At 41.5% G+C, this 22,701-nt stretch overlaps 2 protein-coding genes across 4 annotated transcripts in view; both read right to left on the bottom strand.

The window, feature by feature from the left end:
• The window catches only part of IL13RA1 (interleukin 13 receptor subunit alpha 1), a 64,533-nt gene extending 47,617 nt beyond the window's left edge, over positions 1-16,916 (bottom strand). Inside the window, exons 1-4 of one of the 3 annotated variants that reach the window (XM_037821223.1) lie at positions 16,752-16,916; positions 10,537-10,673; positions 5,215-5,353; positions 1,541-1,661 (exon numbers count right to left, since the gene is read on the bottom strand). In XM_037821223.1, the coding sequence (XP_037677151.1) occupies positions 1,541-1,661; positions 5,215-5,353; positions 10,537-10,673; positions 16,752-16,827 (473 nt within the window). In that variant the 5' untranslated portion in view covers positions 16,828-16,916. Of the gene's footprint in view, positions 1-1,540; positions 1,662-5,214; positions 5,354-10,536; positions 10,677-16,751 lie in introns of all 3 variants that reach the window. The other 2 variants (XM_037821222.1, XM_037821224.1) reach the window with 2 other exon arrangements.
• A 1,825-nt stretch (positions 16,917-18,741) lies between these two features.
• Positions 18,742-21,111, bottom strand: LOC119522682 (polyadenylate-binding protein 1-like). Its single transcript, XM_037821221.1, has one exon. The coding sequence runs from the start codon at positions 21,092-21,094 to the stop codon at positions 19,382-19,384; it is 1,713 nt and encodes a 570-aa protein (XP_037677149.1). The 5' UTR covers positions 21,095-21,111; the 3' UTR covers positions 18,742-19,381.
• Positions 21,112-22,701: the final 1,590 nt, after the last annotated feature.

The raw sequence follows: 22,701 nt of genomic DNA, 5'->3' as shown, positions 1-22,701 counted from the left end.
AAGCCAAAGAGATGTAGAGGAAGGACCAGCAAGGTCACCATGAGCGCCTACATTTTTAAAGCTGCATTTCCTGATTCAGCACTTGCTCAGTTACTGCAACCCTTTAATTGTTTTCCAGAGTTTTGAGGAAGATGGCTCTGCCAGTTTTTCCTAGTTGTTAAAAGATTCTGTGGGGGAACAGCACTCTCGAGTGTCTTACACTGACATCTTGGTCAAGTGGAAACTCCTCCATGGGTTTTATCAATAATGACTCTGGGGAAAGCAACAAGGATTAATACCATAACAAACACAGGAATGCTAGCAACTTATAAGACATCCTAAAAGTCTGTAGTAACAGCTCTCCTTAGACCTCACTGTGACACCAACAGATCCAGGCTACTCCTTTTAAGGCTTGGTTCTCTGGCCCCTCCACTAGCAATTCTTCTGGGAGTCAGATCTACTCAATCCTTTTTTCTTTTTACTCCTAAACTATAATGCTCCTGAGCTGCTTGTACCTCCTTGGTCCTCACCCCTACCCTGAATGTTCTCTAACTTTGGCTCCTACCAAACATTCAAAACTTATTTATGGAGCACTTACCATGTGTCAGATACTGCAGTCAAACAAGACACAGCCCCTGCTCTCAAGAGAGATCACAGCCTGCTGAGGGCTACCACATAAACAGGAAATGACAACACAGAGGAAGAACTATGTTTCCCTGTGACACGAGGAAGTTCAAGTTTCCATGAGACACAGTGAAGCGGCACGTATCTAGACTTGAGAAGTCAAGGAAGGCTTTCTAGAGAGGAAGTGATGTCCGAGTTGAGATAAGGACAAATAAGAGGCATCCAGGTGAGAAGACAAGGCATATGCTGCAGGGTAGGGGCGGGGGTGATGCAGAATACGTCCATCATTCTGTTTTAAGAGTGTTTGAAGAGTGAATTTGAGGAACTGAGAAAAGTTCAGTGTGGCTGAAGGGTACAGTGCAAGAGGGGTGAGGCATATGGAAGGAGATATGACTGAGGCTAGAGAGGGTGACAGGGGCCAGATCATAAAGGGTTTGTCTGCCATGCTGTCAAGTTTGGATTTTATCCTGAAGCCACCAGGGAGCCATTGAAGCATTTTAAGCAAAGGAAAAACAGCAGGTACCAAGAGTGGGCAAGTACAACTACACATCCTCAAATGAGAATTATTTATATCACAGAAAAAAACCCTCCAGACTGAATCACACCATCTCAGTGCCCTCTGGCTTTACCTCTAGTGCTTCTCAACTTTGCCAGTAGTATCCTTCCATAGAGGAGCAGCGTGAATGGGTAAAGGATATGTGAGACCTCCCTGTGCAGTTTTAAAAAAACTTCCTGTGCATCTATAATTATTTCAAAATAAAAAAAAATTTTAAGTAGACACCAAAAGCATATACATTTTCCACTGAAGCAAATTGCCCATCATCTTGGGTTTGCAGAAAAGAAGAGGCTGCTCTTTTTTTTTTAACTAGGTTGCATCCAAAAGCTCCTGACCCAAGCAAATATGTCATTCCCCTGTAAATCTACTGTACTTACTCACCAGTAGTAGAGAGTGTAGTTAGTGTCAGGACTTGTGTTCTTTCCAGGGAGCCATGAACATTTCATGTAGCTTAGGTTGTGCCAAACACATTGTAACTCAGTCACCGCAGACTCAGGATCACCTGGAAAACCCAGGTCAAGAGTTTAGGACCATTATTTCTTTGCAACACAAACTAGTCAACTCACTGGTGCATAGGTGATTGTGGGTCTATTTCATGCTGCCTTACCAGAAAGCTAATCTCTAATCCCTCACCGCATTCTACCCTAAAGGCCCCTAGGACAGAGAAAATACAAATCTAATTTTCTCACAACTTTCTCTCTCACCTCCTGACAGTATGAAAACAACTTTGCTATCTCTGAGCACCTTAACTCTTGTACCCCTAATTGGAGAGAGAAGATAACGGTCAAGTAATATTTCAAGTATAGGCAAGTACTACGGAATTCCTAAATGAATATGGAAATATAAACAATCTTTATATTTACCTGTCTTTTAAAAAAATATTGAAGTATAATTTACTTTTTGTCTCTTGATCAATACTGACACATGCCTTATTTAAAATATTAAACAAACATTCCTCCTAAAGCAATTGTGGAGAAGGGTAAGCATAACTTCGCTTCAAGTAGTTGCCTATTGTGCTGTGATCTTAGGAGCCCTAAAATTTTTATGACCCGAATCTCCACCTTTATAAAGCCTTTTGAATTAAGGCATATGTCTCTAAATTAACTGCCTCTGCATAAAATGCAAACATGTTATTCCTCATGATCCTTAAAGGCATCCTATACTGAGCTATCATCAAGCATTTTACTGTCATAGAATAGTTTTTCTCAGATTATTTACTAAACTTCTAAAGGAATGAGAATAGGGCAGGTAAGTTGTTTTAAACCATGCCCCCAGACTTCTAGCTATACTGCATTTTATAATTTTATACATATTATTTCATATACTTTTGATCAGTACAAGGCAGGTAGAGAGAATGGTCTGGAGCACACGACATGTAGTAATAGGGTTTGGAGGTGGGAAAGATAGGGCAGAACAACCAAGGAACAACACAATATCAATACAACATTTACTCTTTGCCAGGCACCGTTGTAACCTCTTATATATATTAACTTACGTAATCTCCTCAACAATCCTGGGAGGTAGGTACTCTTATCACCCCCATTTTACAGATGAAGAAATTGAGCATGGAGCTATTAAGTACTCTACCCAAAGGCACAAAATTAGTAGCTGGCAGAGCTGGAATTCAAAGTTAGACAGTGGGGCTCTGGTGGCCCTGCTCTTAATCAGTATGTGCTATCAGCTGTGTATAACATAAGAGCCAGAAGGACACTGGATGATGGGCAAGAAGGGAGTTGGGAAGCCAATGACCAAACTCACTTGACAGCTTGACCTAGGGCAAGTTCTGTGTTAGAGCTGGGCCATCACACTCATTTTTCTTTTGTAACATCTTTCTCCAAATATGTCCTAGCTATCAATCTAATCTCCATATATAATTGTTCTGGGTTGAATAGTATCCCTTCCAAATCCAGGTCCCTCCAGAACCTGTGACTGTGACCTTATTTGGAAATGGGGTTTTTGCAGATGTAATCAAGTTAAGATGACATCATACTCAATTAGGGTGGGCCCTAACTCCAATACGACTGATGTTCTTATAAGAAGGGGGAAATTTAGACACACAAACAGAGTGAAGATGGAGAAAGTGGAGGCAGAGATTGGCGTTATGCTGCCACAAGCCAAGGAACACCAAAGAATTGTCGGCAACTACCGGAAGCTAGAAGAGGCAAGAAAGAATTCTTCTTTAGGGACTTTAAAGAGACCATGGCCCTGCTGATACCTTCATTTTGGACTTCTAGCCTCCAAAAGTGTGATAGAATGAATTTCTGTTGTTTTAAGCCACCCAGTTTGTGGTACTTTGTTACAGCAGCCCTAGGAAACTAATACAGTAATGAATAAGATAGTGTTTGGGGTTTTTTAAAGCACTAGATCTGGACTCTGAAGGACTAGGTTCTAGTCTCAGTTCTGTCACTTGTGATCGTCACTTCAGTTCCCTTTTTCCTCATAAAATGGATCAAGATAATAATGTCTTGCTCACTTCACAAGGTAAGCTTGTGAGGCTCAATTTAGGGGAGATGTGTCGAATGTGTATTATCATTTTTCAAATTATTAAGTGCCATGTAACTATCAGGCATTGTTATTAAAGTAATCTGTGAGCTCCTTGAAGGCAGGGACGTCCTCTTATTTACCATTACACTGCCAGAACCTAGCACAGTGCATGGCATTTATTAGACTTAGCAAACATTTGAGAACTGAATGAATTCATGAACAATGAGAATAAGCATATGGATAATTTGGATTTATTCTCTAAAACAAGAGTTAGTGCACTCAACTGTTTAAAAAGTTGAAAAAGAGTCCAGACGTCAATTAGAGATATGAATGAAACAGATCTGGTTAGGACTAAGGCAAATCAGGCAAAATGGTAAAGGACGATATTGACTATGCTTTAAAATTTCAACTTCTGTGTGAGACCAAGGGAAGAGATGTTTATTTGGTGCAGGATATATATTTTCTGCAGCACACTAAATAATTTAACTTGTATGGTCAGTTTATTCAAACACCATAATTACATGGAACTTTGAATAGGCAGTGAGATCTGGTAGGCTTGTACAGCTAAATGTGAAATCCCAATACATCACAAAGTAATTTGGGCAGAGAATGAAAATATATATGCAGGGCCCTCTGAGGAGCTGGGGGAAAATGCAGAAATGTTAGACATCCCCACCTGGGTTAGTACTGATATTCTCACAAACGTTGACTAATAATTTAGTAAGCTGAGCCCTCGATCTTGGGGCTTGCCCTTATGAAGCTCATTACTGCAAAGGAGAAGCTAAGCCTACTTATAATTGTGCCTACAAATCTCCCCTAGAGTACATCTTTGTTGCTCAGATGTGGTCCTCTCTTTCTAGCTAAGCCAACTCGGCAGGTGAACTCACTGCCCTCCCCACTACATGGGACATGACTTCCAGGGGTGTAAATCTCCCTGGCAATGCACGACATGACTCTCGGGGATAAGCCTGGACCTGACATTGTGGAATTGAGAAAATCTTCTTGACCAAAAGGGGCAAGCAAAATGAAACAAAATAAAGTTTCAATTTACCTCAAATGGAGTCAAGAGGTCACTCTGGTGGGCATTCTTATATGCTATATAGATACCCCATTTTAGTTTTTAGTGTTATTGGAATAGCTACAAGGAAATACCTGAAACTGTTGAACTGCAACCCAGTAGCCTTGATTCTTGAAGATGATTGTATAACTATGTAGCTTACATGGTGTGACTGTGTGATTGTGTAAACCTTGTGGCTCACACTCCCTTCATCCAGTGTATGGATGGATGAGTAGAAAAATGAGGACAAAAACTAAATGAAAAAATAGGGTGGTTTAAGGAGTATGGAATGATTTGGGTGCTCTATTTTACTTTTATTTTTTATTCTTATTTTCATTCTTTTTGGAATAATGAAAATGTTCAAAACTTGATTGTGGTGATAAATGCACAACTATGTGATGGAACTGTGAATAGTTTATTTTACACCCTGGATGACTGTATGGTATGTGAATATATCTCAATAAAACTGAATAAAAAATTGGTCAAAAAAAAGAGTTATGCTTTCAGTTATTACCTTCAGGAGGTGAGATGCACTTTTCCACCAAAATGCTAGGCTTCTCACTTTCATTGCTACTACACTGGGACCCCACCTGCAGACAAATCCTCTCATTCAAGGGTACTTCTTTTGAACGATGAGTTTCTGGAGCAATTTTCTAAAATTAGGAAATAAAAGAGGCATTGCTGTAGCAAATATGCAGAAATACACTTACATAATTAAACATTAACATGTCTAAATTTTTTTCTTAAAAAAATAAGTTCTCTTCATGGTATAGATCAGTAATTCTCCACTGGGGGTAATTTTGCCCTACACCCACTCCCCATGTGGTAATGTCTGGAGTCATTTTTGGTTGGTACAACTTGGGGGAGGGGTGCTACTGGCATCTAGTGGGTAGAGGCCCAGGATGTTGCTAAACATCCTACAATGCACAGGACAGCTCCCAAAACAAAGAATTATCTTGCCCCAAATGTCAACAGTGCCACTTTTGAGAAACCCTGGTATAGAAAAGACTATCTCCCTCATTTTAAAATTTATAAACATTATGAAATTTACCTACAATCCTACCATGCTAACAAATCAACTGTCTAAAAACAAGTTTTAAAGAAAACACGATAAGATTATCAAAATTCAATTCCAAGCAGATGCAGTAAGATCAAAGTTAAAAGAATTGCTTTAAGAATCCATTAATCATTGTCACCTCTGGGGAGAGGAAGTAAAGGAGGGGAGCCTGAGAGCTGAAAAGAGACTTACCTTTCACTGAACGCCTTTCTGTACTATTTGATTATTCTGACTCTCTCTCACACATGCATATACCAATTTAAAGGGTTGCTACAGGTACTGAGTATAACACACTCATTCTGAAAAGTAGGTAAGTTTTATGGAAGCACAGAAATCCAAATTATAGACAGCATATAGATGTAAATCACAAATCTGGTTATTATGATTTAGAAAAAGATTAAAGGGCTCTTTAGCAAATTAACATTCCCCACGGCAACAGAGTTGGAATAATTAAGAGTAAAGCTGTTTTTAATCAGCGCTCCAAGGAGAGTGCTTCCTGTTTTTGCAATAGTTTTGTGACTCAAGTCAGAGATAGCATTTCCTTTTATATACATGCTGATGGCCACAAAGGGGAAGATTTGCCAGTTACCACCCCAAGGAACTGTTCCGCCATTTCACATGCCTGCTGCCAGCTGAGCATGAGGGCAACTGTGAGATACTCCAAAAACCAGAAAATAAGCATGTCCTCAGAGAGGTAGATTAGCAAACCAACAATTAACCATAGCAAAGACATGAAAAATCACTTCATAGACACAGAATGGCTCTTAGGCCCAGGTAAGATAACACTTTGGGAGTTGGTCAGTCCTGGAAGCACACACAAAAAAGAAATGTCTGGGAGGCAAATCCTGGCAGGGAGAGAGGTGTGGGTGATTTAGTTACATGAACTGAATATTTCTGTTCTACCAACAAAGCTATGCCTACTCTCAGTGGGTCCTCCAGTTATTCTTAGCCAAGTACATCTTCACAATTAATTCCTGATTCCTCATCAAGAAACCTGCTCATAGTTTGGTTTCCATTGTAGGTTCTGCTACAGGGATGGAACACACCTGTTATGCCGACGGGAGGCTTCCTGGGAATGCTTCACCATTATAATTCTCACAGCAAGGTGAGATGAATGTACTGAAAGATGAATGTACTCTTAGTGTGCTGAGGATATGATGTTTCTGAACCTGTGAAGCTGAAAGCCAGTCCCCAGGATAGTGGTAATGGGGCAGAAAGGCTCCAAATGCACATTACAGCAGCCTCACAATTTTACTAAGCCACAAGTCCTATATGACTTTGAAGGAGCCACCCTGACCTAAGGTTCCCTGATAATTCTTGTTTGGAAGCTGCATTTGTCCTTTGAGGACACCAGGGAAGAATGCATGATGAAACACACCATAAATTAGAATCATTGTTGAAAAATCCCAGTTTCCTTATTATATTAGATATTGCCTTAGTTAGAGGGCTGAGTTATTTTTATTACACAGAAATTTTTATTATGATGAAATTTTTAAATTAATAAACTATTTTAGTTCTTAAATCTGAACCTTATGTTTTAGGCATATGAATAAAAAATAACTTAGAAAAGAGACTAAGGGGGAAGATAAAATAATTTTTGAAACTCTTCCAAAGTTAGAAGTAAATAATATTAAATTGTCACAAATGAAGTAAGAACTCAGATCATTAATGATCACCAAGACAAACACACCTCTTTCAGACAAACAACTAAATTCCTCCCCCAGGTCTTGATGAAGTATGTGTGATGGCCTCCACATGACTTTTGGGTTTGGTGAATCATTCCACTGGTAGCTGCTGTATGACATACTCCACCCCTCAGAGAATCAGGCCTTATTTGAAAATTGATCAAAAACCAAGGCCAGAGTCCTGATTTGATCCCTCCTCCTCAGGACCAATGTTCATTTGGCTGGACTGTACCCTTCCTGAGTCCAGAATTCCTTTCTCAGAAGGAAAGGGAGTCAGCTTCTGCTTCTCTGGATGACTGGAAATAATCTTTTGATTAATTCACCAAGTGGGACTTGCCTATATATTGGTGATGAAAGATACTTAAAATCTAGTGCCAAATCCTTCTACTTGCTAGATTGGGGATCTATTAGATATTGTTAAAACAATGATAAAGGGTAGCCACTTACACTAATCCTTTTTTAAAAAAACATCATCGACAAATCCCTGTTTCTTCTTGACAGTCCTCTAATCTGAAGATTGAAAGTGAACTCCAGAGTTTATCTCATTTAGCAACTTGGTATCTTTGGCCATTCACATAAACCCCCTAACATGTACAAACTACCATAATGCCTCTGCTTCAATATGCTTCAAAGACATATACACCCCATTTTTTTCTGATGATGTTAATGTCAAGATATGCCAAAGAACATAAAGAGGAGAGATAAAATTACTCTTGTTGCTCATTCTTATACTCAGAATTGTAATCTTCAAAATGTCCAGACAGGAAATCTGCACATCATTGACTGAAAAGAATCCATGTTTATCACAATTGCATGATTGATAGCCATTAACACTGTCAAATGGCTAAAATAAATTGAGTAGGCTTTATGGTCTCCATCTGGTCTCTTCAGAGGCAAAATGGAGGGAACAGGATTAAATGATAATATTAGGTAGAACCAAATAATATAGGCACCTTTCACTTATAAAAATGGCAATTTCATAATGGTTCAACCTAACAACAATAATAATAAAAGCTAACAATTATTGAACACTTACCCTATACCAGCTACATTACAAACATCGTCTCATTTAATACCCACACCATCCATATGAAGTAGGTATATTATTATTACTGCCATTTTACACACAAGGAAATGGAGGCTCCGAGAGGTTAAGTTGACTTGCCCAAGGTCACACAGCTTGAAAGGGGAAGACCAAAATTTCAACCTCAATTCTACTTGATTCCACCGCCTCCTGAAGTTAATTTTACTTTAAATTTCTGTGAGTACATGGAAGAATTAGCCTCATTTCTGGGCTAGAATATCAGCATGAATACTTGATTGATCTTGAAGCATAGCTGCATGCTATTGAAAAGGGACCTGTTAAGAAAAGAAAGGTGTCCTCTCCTCCAAGTTTCAATTAGATACTTAGGTGACTAGGGACCTGGCAACCAGAGGCACTTAAGGGTCCTTCTCTGAATTTCTCAAGGCTAAACTACCAAAAATCACCACTAAGACTCCCTCCCATTGCTCCTCCTTAGGAACAAGAGGAAGCCAACAGTGTGAAAAGGGGAACTAGAATTTCATTGCTGGAAGTGAAGGCTTCCACCTATAGAGGACCTCTTTTAAGATGCTAATACTTCTGACTAGCCTCTATTCTTTATCAAATAACACCTAAATCATCAATTTAATACCTTAGCAGGAAAGGAGTTAGGAAGACAGATTAGTAAATTTTCCTCAAAAGAGCCTCTTCCATCCTCACTAGCTTTCACATACATTATTTTCCCTGTTGCAACAACCTAGGGAAATGAGTAGGGCCACATTTTACACACAAGGAAACTAAGGTTAAGTAACTTGCTCCCAGGCCACTGAGTTAGCTAAGAATAGTACACCAACTAGAACCTAGTTCTCCTCACTTTTCCTGCCTCCACAGCTGAGTGAAAATGGTGATTTCACAATCCACCAATCCAAAGTACTGTCACTATGAACAACTTCCCATTGTGCCTCCTCAAAATCCCAAACCCAATTCTGAGAACAATCAATTAAGTAAAAAATTCAACCTCAATCAGCCCCTCATCCTCCCCCACCACACACACACACACACACACACACACACACACACACACACACACACACACACCACACACAGTGAAAGAAGATATAAAACAGCTTTGGACAGATGATCTGATGCTTTGAAGAACCTGTCAATTAGAAGGGGCTAAAAACCAATAAGGATCAAGAGAAAATTCCATTGAATAAGATTATCATAGAAAACCTGAAATTATTCAATATCTTCAACAAAAATTACTCAAATGGGTTGAATGTTTCCCTCATTTTTCCATAGACATTAAGATAACTTCTACTCAACCTCACCTGCTACCAACATCTTATTTTTTCATTTTCCATATGGCCATTTACTTTTTTTTATTAGAGAAGTTGTAGGCTTACAGAAAAAGCATGCATAAAATACAAAGTTCCCATATGCCACCCTATTATTAACACCTTGCATTAATTAGTGTGGTACATTTGTTACAATTGACAAAAGAACATTTTTATAATTGTACTATTAACTATAGTCCATAGTTTACATTAGGGTTCACTGTGTTGTACAGTTTCTATGGTGTTTCTTTTTAAAATTTTATTCTAGTATCATACATAAAACCTAAAATTTCCCCTTTTAACCACTTTCAAATATATAATTCAGTACTGTTAATTACATTCACCCTGTTGTGCTACCATCAGCACTATGGCCATTAGCAATATGGTAAATGTGAAAATTCTTTGAGAAACTGAAAGTGTTATATAGATACAAGGTATACAGCTACATGTGGGAATGAAGGAATAAATTTTAACATACAGCCAAATGAGTGCCTAAAAGATAAAGATATCTAGTATTTCCTATCACAGCAATCTCAATTACATTTAATTAGCAAATTAACAAATATTTTTGAAATGCTCAATTTTGTCAACAGTTGTTTCTATAAATTTCCTGATTAAAATTTGGACACAACCCCCCCAAAAATTCCCACTTGAAGATTAGAATTTGGCTTATTCTTGGCTCCAATTCATAGTGTTAACTTTATGTCATCAATGCAACATTTTCCAGAAAACTTACCTTATCCCGTTTGTTGCCAAAATGACTAAAATACCATAGACTGCAATTTGGGCTGACTCCCTCAGGAGGATTCCATGTCCATATTATTGTACAAAGGTTTTCAACAGAAACACTCAAATTGGTCACGGGTGGCTGAGCTTCTGTCCAAATCAAGCACAAGGATTAAATTTTTATCAACACCAACCAAGGTTTTTAATGGTTCATTTGATCCACACCCCCAAGTCCTAGAGGCCAAGAATAATAATAGCTGAATTAACGATATCTAAGATTTATTGAGGCAGGCACTGTTCTAAGTATTCTCAAGTATTAATCCATTGAATCCTCACAAACAACCCTATGAGGTAGGGACTATTATTAGCCCCATCTTACAGATGAGGTGACTGAAGTACAGGGAAGTTAAGTCACTTGCCCCAAATCCCACAGCTAGTAAATAGCAGAGCTGGGATTCAAACCTGGAAAATGTGGCTCTGAAGTCACACTCTACTTGCTATATGGTGAACACAGAGAAAAGTATATTCTTAAATATTACCATTTCTAAGTTTTCCTCCTCCAGGAATTTGGAGTTCCCTAAACTTAGTATCCACATCTCACTCATATAGACACTTCAATCTCAGCAGTTCTGTGAGTTTAAGAAGCTCATCTTTAATCATGCTTGCTAACCTGACCTGGTTAGTGTTTCTATATCTTTTCCAAAGAAGTACTGAGAGATTTAACAGCCCTTGTTGCTCCTTGTAGCTTTGACTAATCTGAAGAGGGAAGGGAAAGAGGAGAAACTGTGAACCAGTGCCTTAAAAATATGTTTCAGTTGGAAAAAAAAAAAAAAAAAGCCCACCACTAGCTCTGCCAAGTATTTACTGACTTTACTGTTTTGGACCAAGTTCTAAGATCAAGGGAAGGTGTTTTAATGCTTTTGTCAAATACAGGGAAATATATGGAGAGGGAAGAAAGGAAACATCATTTCAAACTTGCCTGAGATATTCTTCTGAGACCAGAACGACCAAAATCATCCCCCAGAAATGAGGGCTATACAGGAACTTTCTCTACTTTCTTTGCAAGTTTTCCATTAATCTAAAATTTTTCCAAAATAATGTTTATGAAAATTATTTTTAAATAATCCCCCAAAGACTCTCTAAAGTGGCAAACTTAATCATTATTAATAATTTAAGGACTACAGTTAATATATTAATTTATCAACAAAAGCATCATATTTTATACCTCACAGGAACATTTTGGAGTGCACTGGGCCTCTTACACAATCTACAATACTTATACCTGTTTCAGTGACTTATACCTCTACGTTTCTCTTAAGTAAGCAAAAAAGCTCCATTTGTCCGAAAATATCAACCCTACAGGCATTTTGTGGTTGAATTTCCCTAATCATCAATTTTATACATAGCAGCTACTTTGTCAACCCACCTTGCAAAAGCCCTTCACCTTGAATTCTCATCCCCTTCTCCCAACTCTGCTACAAGTAGCTTTTTCCTAAGGTAGACCCAATGCCCAACCATGGGAAGGAGCAGCCCATAGCAGGACAAAGTCTTCTGGAAGCTGGGAATTCCTACTGCACTGCTAGTACCAGGGAGCACCAACGGCTCAGGGAACATACTACCACTAGGATTTTAAGTGATTACTGGAGTGTACAGGTATTCCATTTTGGCCTTTTTAACATCATGTCAATGTTATTTTTGAAGACAAATCATTTGTCATGTATAGAGCTTCCAATAAAGACTTTGTTCCTATGGGAGACTACAGTCTACTTTAGGATTATCTGCCTTATTCTGCAGTTTCCAGAAACATATTGTAGCAAAAATCCAGGATACCTGGTTTAGTTCCTCTTGGCATTCTGATTCACCTACCTCCCACTGCCACACAGTACCTATTTATGGTTCACTTAAAATTGTACCCCAATTTTCAAAGCAACTTAAGACTTTTTAAAACCCATTTTTAGTGCAATTTTATTGAGATATATTCACATACCAGATAATCATCCAAAGTGTACAATCAATGGTTCATGGTATAATCATATAGTTGTTCATTCATCACCACAATCAATTTTTTAACATTTTCATTACTCCAAAAAAATAATAAAAAAGAAGACCCAAAACATCCCATACCCCTTATCCCCTCCCTCCCCATTATTTATTTATTTGTCTTTGTTTTCTTACTCATCTGTCCATACACTGGATAAAGGAAGTGTCAGTCACAAGGTTTTCACAATCACACAGTCACACCATAAAACCTATATAGTTATACAATCATCTTCAAGAATCAAGGCTACTGGGTTATAGTTCAGTAGTTTAAACCCATTTTTTAAACCTCATTTTTTTTAAGAGAACAGGTGCTGGCCCTGTTTCCAATCTCTCAAATGGGTTTCACTTTTTTTTCCCATCTGTTTTGAAGTGTCCTTTAGTTAGATCTTCTAACTGGTTTGCATTTTAGGCCACTTGTGGCTATCTGTCATCCTTTTTAATTTTATTTCTTTAATAATGGCTCCTTCCATATCTCTTGACAGTTTTCCACTTTCTGTATTTTAGAACACACACACACTGAAACTTTAAATACAATCTCCAAATGGTTAAATATATATAAATACATGTCAACTGTTTGTATATATACGTATGTGTGATACATCCAGACATACACATAAATAATCTGATTGCACTTCTTGTAAAGGTCTCTAACACCTCCTCATATGTAAGACAATTTCAGTATAGTATAGTGATTAAGAGCATGGGCTCTGAGCCAGACTGCCTGAGTTCATATCTGAGCTCTGCTACTTACTAGCTGGCAAATTACTTAACCACTCTATTCCTCAGTTTCCTCATCTGTAACTTGAGGATGATAATAGTAGCCTGCCTCAAAGCGTTACTGTGAGGATTAAATGCGTTAATACAGGTAAAGTGCTCAGGACAGTGGCACAAATTAAGTGCTATATAAATGTTAGCTATCTTCTTACTTTCTTTTTTAAATAGGCAAAAAAGTTCTAAACAATTACTTCAGTGTTCTATGGAATTCATATGTGCCCATGGCCTTTGAGACAGCAAAGCCTGATGAGGAAAGAAAAGCCTGATGAGCTTTCCTTAGGCATCTAATTTCAACCATTTCTTAGGGGTTAATCACTTCATCTGAAAGGGTAATGAGAAAGAGGGAGGAACCCAAGTAGCTCCCCCCAACTAAACTTTAAACCTCCAGTGAATCTGTAAGATCATCCAACACAACATACTATTCTAATTATAGCTTTTGCTTTCTCCTGTCCAGTCACAAGAACTGGCAGAGGCCTGCACATTTCGGGAAAAGTTAAGGAAATCGAAAGAGTCATATATGAGTCAGTTACCTCTTTACCTCACATCCACGCAGTCATCAAATCCTGTCCATTTTTTTCCCTGCAACATCTCCCTTAATCACTACCAATCTCACTAATGTACTCTGCTGGGCCCTTTGAGACAGGAGACATCAGTAAGTCATGGTCCAGGATGGGAGGCACTCACAACATACCTTTCTAGGGGAGACCTACAACACCAGGTTCCTGAGCAGCTTCTCACTCCAGTGATTTCCCCTACCCCTCCAAGCCACCTGCTTGCTTCTCCTCCAGTGTCATTTCCCTCACGTTGTGCCCCACTCACAGTGTTCTAAGGCAAGTGAAGCTCTTCTGCCTGGACTGACTTTGCAACAGCCTCCTGCCAAAGCCAATCTCCTTATTGACCAAAAGGGGCATACTTGCCCCCCACTTCTGGGTCTCTAGTTCCTGCTATTCCCCACACTGGGAATGACTTCTCCTTTATCTCTTCAAATTCCACCCATCTTGAAGATCTAGTCAAAGTTTTGCATCCTCCACAAAACTGCCAGCGCTCATAGTGTCCTCTCTTCTGAATGCCTACAGTACTTATGGATTGGACTGCACAGTCAAGCAATTATAAAGCAAGTTTCCAATATATGAGCATTCACATCTTAGCAAATAGCCTTTACATACTTTCATGGGTCCCAACCAGTCCTGCTCTGCCATGGTGGGAAGTGCCCAGCCCCTCTCACAGCCAAGGACAGCTCTCAATTCTATAGAGAGAAGTAGTGAGTACAATGGTTAAGGGCACAGCCTCTGGACTCAGGCTCCAGAGGATGGAAGCCTGGCTCCTCCACTTTACTAGTAATAAGAACTTTGGGCAAGGGTTTTAGCCTCATAATGCCTCAGCTTCCTCATATATAGAATGGGTCTAATAACAGCACCTATGGCATAGGTCATAATTATTAAATGAAATTACACAAGTAAAGCACTTAGAACACTGACCAGCATAAACATCATATAAATGCTAATTATTAAGACACACCACATTGTGGGTTATTGAAATAAACTGGCCAAATTAAACTAAGCTGGTAACCTAATCATTTTTATAAACACTCAGAGGATTAGAGCTGGACAAGCCCTTAGAACTACTCATTTCACAGATGAGAAAACTGAGGCACAGGGACAGGAAATAACTAGCTCAGAGTCCCACAGCTGGTGTCAGAGCCACTAAAACTCAAGTTTCCTGACTGAAGATCTAATGTCTTTTCACCATACCTCAATGCAATTCTATCAATATTTCTAATGGAAAAAAAAGTTTCTGTATTCTAAGTAACCAAGTTACCAATGAATTGAACCGCTGTGACAAAACTGATGAAGTTGAGGATTGTTAGCATCATCTAGAAGGCCACCTGTTGTTTCAGGTGTGCGTGGGAGTCTGTGGGTCGGAGGATGCTAGAATGGCACTGTGAAAATCAGGAGGTGGGTGAACCTAGACAAATCCCTTACCTTCTCTGGACTGCATTTTCCCTATAGGGTCATGGGAATCAGATCTCTCCAACTGAATTAGAAGCACTTTGGGGACAAAGAATTTGCTGTACATCCTAAGGTTCTAAGTGAACCCACAAAGCATGGCTCAGTACTAAACAAAGCAGACACTGGAATAATTATTAACTGACAAACGTCAAACTTTCCTCAAGTCCCTTCTCAAAGGCCACCTTTGCAGTGAGGTTTTTCCCACTCCATCCTATTTACAATGGCAAACCCCTTCCCTGCTTTATTTTTCTCCGTAGTACTTAGTACCAACTGACATACCTTATATTTTACTTCTTTTACCCCTCTGTGACTCTGCCAAGAGCATATAAGCTCCATTAGGGCAGGGACTTGATCTGTTTTGCTCACTGCTGTATCCTCATCCCATAGAACACTGCTTGGCACAAAACAAACTCTGTGTAAGTTTTGTTGACTGAATCAATAGAGTGCATCAAGGTTTCCTAGTCAACATTTCAACTTGGGTTTCAAAGCACAACACACTGGTGAAAATGCAATAAACAAATTGTGGATTATCAATGTGATAATAAAAACCATAAAATTAGGAGTTGCTATTGTCACCCGGAATGTCATGCATGCCAGGAGCTCTCTGTGAGGAAGTCATTCGCCCCCAAGTTTTCACAGCGACTCTGCCAGCTGATTAATTACAAGTTGCCTTACGGGGGGGGGGGGGGCATATACGGGAACTCTCTACTATGTTTCCAACTTTTCTGTAAGTCTAACATTTTCCGAAATTAACAAGTTTATTATTAAATAAAAAAAGTTGCCCCACCGCCCGGATGCTGCTCCGGATTTCCAAACTGATTTCTTGGACACCAGAGAAGCCCGAGGCCCTCAGGTCCTTGTTCTGAAGGGACTAGGATCCTCAGAAGTTCCCTGAAACTCCCACCACCAAGGGCCACCCTTAGCTACGGAGGGCCGGCGCGCTCCCGGCTCGCCTGGACCTCGGTCGCCGTCCCTGCCGGCTTTTGGCCCCTCAACCCCTCCTGGGCCCACAGACAACATTCGGGATCCCGACCCGCGACTTCCGACGCCGCGGGCATGTACCACCCGCGCCAGGCGCCTTGGCTCTTCCCCATCACGCAGGGGAAGTGCGACGGCAAGTCGTCCTCGTTCTCCTCCTCCTCCTCCTCCTCCTCCGCCGCCGCCGCCGCCGCCGCCGCCGCGCCCGGGGTCCGGGAAAGCCTAGCCGATCGTGGCGGAGCCGGACGCGAGCACGGGGCCGCGGAGACCAGGAGCCAGAGGCTGCGGACAGCACCGCGGGGACTCGTGAAAGCAGACCCCAGAGCCCACTCCCGCCGCGGCCCTTGGCCCCGCGGCGCCTTCGCGGGCCTCTGGGCCGTGACTCCCACCGCCCCTGCCCCCGGCCCTGGGGGACCGCACTCACCGGTGGGCGCGGCGGCACCGCCACAGGCGCAGAGCAGCAGTGCCCACAGCCCGCAGAGCCGCGCTGGCAGCTCCATGCAGCCCCTAGCCTCGGAGCCCCGCCGGGCTGGAGCCTCGACAGTCTCCGCCTCCTTTGCTCCCTTTCCCACTTCCCGGCTCCGCCGCCAGGGAGGCTGTGAGCCGGCTCAGACGGGAAGGGCCGCCACGCCCACTGGCCGCAGGTAACCCGAGCGGCGCATGCGGGGGTGGGGCGGGGCGCCGGCCGCTCCTGAGGCCCTGACACCTGGCCTCCCAGTCACTTCGCTTCGGCCGCCACCGGCCCCTCCGTCGCCTGAGGTCTTTCTTGACCACGTCCCGGCCCAGCCGGGTGCCTGCCTGGGCTCCCGCTCTCTGCACCCGGCGCCGCCGCAGCTGCGTACAAACTTGCGGTGCTTCGGAGGTGCCAAGGGCTGTGCTCTAGTGGGCACCAGAGCAGCGCCAGCTTCGGGAAAGAACCTTGGCCTGGGAGTCTGGAGACGCGGCCTCCAATCCTTGGCCTCTGAGCTCTCTGACTCGAGGGTTAGTAATACCAGCCCTACCTCACGGAGTGGACCAGGAATACCAAATAGAGGACTTGGCGGAACCGTGTTTTGTGAAGTGTATTTGAAAGCTGATAATGCATAATGTTGAGTGGGAAAAAAATTTCAAATATGAGGGACAGGACCATATTATGTACATGCATTTAAAAACGCACACAACCCAACTTTCTATATATTTAGTTTTAATGAATATTTAGCGAGGATGGAAAGTGAATTGGAAAGATATACAAAGAACCTTTGTGTTATATCGTGCCCACCGGATAATCCAGGATAATCTCCCCATCTCAAAATCCCTTTGCCATGTAAGGTAACATTCACAGGTTTCAGTGATTAGGACACAGATATTGTTGGGGGCCATTATTCCACCACCCCCTCAAAAGAAAAAAGTCATGTCTGGATGGATGATGAGACCCTATCACTAACTTGAGATGTAGTTTGGTTGAATTGAGCCAGTTTATATAAAATATATGTGTTGCAAAAATAGAGCGATAAAAAATGTTGACAATATACCTAATCTAGACCCTACCCAAAGGGTATTGGGATGTTTAACCTATCCAAAACAAAGGCCCCCCTCCTGGAATTAAGGTTATCAAGTTTAGTATATATTTATTAAGCCCTTCCAGGAATTGTACTAGACCCTCATTAAAAGCAGGCCCTGACAACAAGGAGCTGCAACTAGTATGAAGGGCTATCATAAGGGCAGGAACAAGAAATTGTGGGATACAACCTTATGGGAGGGAAGGGGCAGGAGAGACTTTCAGGAGGCGGGCCTGCCTGAGCTGAATATTGAGATATTGATTCTTGGATTAAAGGTTCAGAATAAATCCTTGCCTGCATATATTATGGAACAAATAATGTTTTTGAAAACACTTTGTAAACTTTCAAAGCCTATAGAACTGAAAGCTATTACTATTATTTCTAAATCTCCCAGCAAACATGCCAGCTACTCTTTAACTAAGAGTAGCCTTTCCTCTGCCATCACCACACACGTATACACTTGTTAGCATTTGCTATAAACATTATACAATACGTTTATAATACTGTTTCCGAAATGGTTACATCATCTGTCGTTTAAGGAGTCTCCACTTGGAAGAGGAACCTCTGGAGATGCTAAGTCCATTTTGGGCACTTCCTGGCATTGACTGAGCAAGTTCTTAATGAAATGAACAGTAATGGTAGCAATGATTAAAAAAATAAGGGTCACAACTCGTCATCAGCCTCCAGAAAAAGGCCCTGAGAATTTGAGCTTTGTGAGAAACAAGACAAAGTGCAGTGGGGGTGAAGGGGAGCATAGGTTCCTTTCACCATAATAGTTCTGGCCTTCTGTCCATGAGTAGGACTGTTATAATCAATTTCCTTCCTCCCGACCCTAAGCATCTAGCAATAATTTTTTTTTTTTTTTTTTACTGTTTAAGGAATTTTTATTAAAGCAAGAATTTTATAATCCAAATTACGTTTCCTTGCTCAGTTATCAATTCTGTTATCTAAAACAGAAGTGATGTTCTGAGCTATTCCACAGTAAAGAATTACAAAATTAAAGAAAGGAATGCTTTAAATTTTTGTACTTTGCTGAAAATTCTTTTTCCCAGGGTCTATAAAACATTAATTTGTTTTTATATTTTACTATTTTTTTTGTTTTTTTTTGTTGTTGTTTTTAAATCAATAAGTAATCTAGGACTAGCATTATGTTTGCTAGCCCTGGCATTTGCTCGGTACATAAGGTTCAAAGTTTCCTTTCCTTTTTTTATTTATTTTATATTTTGCAATGTTTTTTTCCACAATATTTAAGTTTTTCGATATTTAGATATTTTTCTTCGGTGAAGCACAAGTTTCTTTTCGTGGTCCCTGATCAATTTTAAACAGTTGGAACACCAGTGGCACTGTTAACTGCTTTCTGGGCAGCCTCTTTAGCTTGGTGGGCTTGTAGTACAGCTACAGCTTCATCAACCTTAGAACGGAGAGACTCTGGAGACTCAAGCATATGAAGAAGTTCTGAATTATCAATCTCCAACAACATACCAGTGATTTTACCAGCAAGCGTAGGGTGCATGGCTTAAATAAGAGGAAAGAGCCGTTCACCCAACATCTGCTTTTGCTCTTGAGGAGGGGCAGATGCCAACATGGAAGCAGTCAAAGGTTCCTGACCTTGTACATGAACAGCAGGCTGCTGCATGGTAACTTGGGGCTGTGCATTAAGATGTTGTTGTGGATTGCGAACTCCCGCAGCATATTTATACTGTGGAACGGTGCGGACAGCAGGAGTAGCTGCAGCAGCAGCAGCCGCAGGACGTGGACCCATTGTCTGTGTTGATGTATTAGCAACACGTTGTGTTGACATGACTCGTGGAACCTGTGAAGAAGCTGGTCGCATAGTACTAAATGGTGGTCTAGGAGCGGCTGGGCGTATAGCACCGGGCATATTTTGGAATGGATGAGGTCTGGCACCCTGAGCAGTCCAGCGAGGACTTGGTCTTAGTTGAGCAATTTGGCTAGGAGGATAGTATGCAGCACGGTTCTGAGTCTGTGGGATAGCTGCCATGAAGTAACCTGAAGGAGGTGCTGGCTGGTAGGGGTTGATTACAGGGTTGGGCACAGCTCTTACACTTGCCATTCTCTGCATATACTGGTTAGTGAGGTGAGCCTGGCGCTCTTCTTTGCGCTGAGCTAAAGCTACATACAATGGCTTGGTGGCCACAATTCTACCATTCATTTCGGTAACTGCTTTAGTGGCTTCTTCTGGGGAGGAGAAACATACAAAACCAAACCCTTTGCTGCGACCACCCTCCATCATAATCTTTGCACTAGTGATTGTACCAAATGGAGAAAACTCTTTCCGGAGACGTTCATCATCAATACCATCATCAAGATTTTTCACATAAAGGTTAACACCCTGGTATCTGGTGATTCTATCTTGCTTCATCTGTTCAAATTTGCGCTTAAGTTCCGTCTGTCGTTCCACTTTTTTCTGAGCTCGACCAACGTAAATTTGTTTTCCATTGAGCTCCTTTCCATTCATCTCATCCACAGCTTTCTGTGCATCTTCATGCCTTTCGAAGCTCACAAATCCAAAGCCTTTGGATTTTCCACTTTCATCAGTCATTACTTTCACACTTAAGGCAGGTCCAAACTTGCCAAAGAGATCCTTAAGGCGCTCATCATCCATGTCTTCTCCAAAATTCTTGATGTAAACATTGGTGAACTCTTTTGCCCTAGCTCCAAGTTCGGCTTCTCGTTCTTTACGAGACTTAAATCGTCCAACAAATACTTTGCGATCATTTAGAAGCATCCCATTCATTTTTTCAATAGCTCTTTCAGCTGCTTCCTGTGTCTCAAAATGTACAAATCCGTAGCCCTTGGAACCATTTTCATCACAAACCACCTTACATGAAAGGATGTTACCAAAAGCAGAAAATGTATCATACAGTGCTTTATTATCAATAGATTTGTCCAAATTTTTAATGAATATGTTGCCCACTCCACTTTTGCGAAGCGATGGATCACGCTGAGACCACATGATGCGTACTGGCTTGCCCTTTATAACATCAAAATTCATGGTGTCCAAAGCACGCTCCGCATCCGCCGGCTGCTGGAAGTTCACATACGCGTAGCCCAAGGAGCGGCGGGTGATCATGTCCCTGCAGACCCGGATGGAGAGGATGGGCCCGGCCGGGCTGAACTTCTCGTAGAGCATCGCCTCGGTCACGTCGGGGTGTAGGTCCCCCACGTAGAGCGAGGCCATGGGGTAGCTGGGGGCTCTGGGGTTCATCTCGGCACAGCTGCCCGCAGGGCCACAGGCCGCGACCTTTCCGTGAGAGGAGAGCGAGTGCTGGGGCCGGGGACCGGAGCCGGGGGGAGGGGAGCGGGGGCAAGCGCAGAGGGACAAAAATCAACCGGACTCGAAAACTACTCAACGGCCGCAGAACCGGGTCGATCCCCTGCCGCTGGCTGCTGGCTGGGGAGCGGGGGTGGCGGTGTCGGGTCCGGGCAGCGGGAAGGCCTCGGTCTCTTGGTTCCTTCTTGGAGCTGCTGCGGGGCCGCGGGCGGGCGGGTCGGTCTCGGCTGCTTCACCGGGTTATTTTATAAAAGAGGAAGGAAAAAAAAATAAAAGTCTCCGGCGGGGGAGACGCGGATTTTTTGTAAATTTTTTGGGGTTTTTTAAAAGATTTTTTTAGATTTTTTTTGGATTTTTTAATAATAAATGTGTGTTCCGAGCCCGGAGCACACACTCCGCACTCTCAGCACTAACCGCCGGGGAGAAGGGGTCTAGCAATAATTTAAAACAATTTTTTGAAGGAGGTAGAGAGAGTTGGGAATGCTGTTCTTTCAACACAAAACATTAATTTGTTATCTCTGTGTACTTTCCTCAAAGAGCATCTGGGATTGAATTAGGCCACTGCCCTGGTCTGCAGGAAGATGAAGATAAATGGAAGGCTTTCCAAGAACTTAAGTAAACAAGGAGCTCTCATTCTGGCTTTATGTAATCACAATCATGATTAGTCAATATCAGGTTTAGCTTCAACTCTTAAATCCAATGAGCCCTGATGACTTGGGTGTGAGACTACCAGTCGCCTTTTCTGTCTTTCGTTTTGGCCTGGGGTGGCTGGAGTCCTGGACTGACCTGTGTTCCCAACAGCTCCACTTGGGTTTTTCCATCTTTTCCTTTCTCACTAAAGCTTTCTCCTTTGCTGTAAATGGAGGTGGGAAAGGGCATATACAAGAAAATATCTGGGAGGAAAGAATGATGTCCACCTTTTGAAATTCAGGTCTATCTCAAGCCAGTTAGAGACTCTCTCTTTTTTTTTTTTTTTTTTTTTTTTTTTAATCATCATTTTATTGAGATATATTCACATACCACGCAGTCATACAAAACAAATTGTACTTTCGATTGTTTACAGTACCGTTACATAGTTGTACATTCATCACCTAAATCAATCCCTGACACCTTCATTAGCACACACACAAAAATAACAAGAATAATAATTAGAGTGAAAAAGAGCAATTGAAGTAAAAAAGAACACTAGGTACCTTTGTCTGTTTGTTTGCTTCCCCTACTTTTCTACACATCCATCCATAAACTAGACAAAGTGGAGTTTGGTCCTTATGGCATTCCCAATCCCACTGTCACCCCTCATAAGCTACATTTTTATACAACTGTCTTCGAGATTCATGGGTTCTGGGTTGTAGTTTAATAGTTTCAGGTATCCACCACCAGCTACCCCAATTCTTTAGAACCTAAAAAAGGTTGTCTAAAGTGTGCGTAAGAGTGCCACCAGAGTGATCTCTCGGCTCATTTTGGAATCTCTCTGCCACTGAAGCTTATTTCATTTCCTTTCACATCCCCCTTTTGGTCAAGAAGATGTTCTCCATCCCACG

Source organism: Choloepus didactylus, chromosome X (genome assembly GCF_015220235.1).
Source record: "Choloepus didactylus isolate mChoDid1 chromosome X, mChoDid1.pri, whole genome shotgun sequence".
Classification (NCBI taxonomy): Eukaryota; Metazoa; Chordata; class Mammalia; order Pilosa; family Megalonychidae; genus Choloepus; species Choloepus didactylus.
Note: the sequence above shows the minus strand (reverse complement) of the source record. Positions and strands in the feature narration are given on the sequence as shown.

Excerpts from the sequence above, each read along its gene's own strand:
- LOC119522682 (XM_037821221.1), bottom strand. The coding sequence starts at position 21,094 with ATGAACCCCAGAGCCCCCAGCTACCCCATGGCCTCGCTCTACGTGGGG.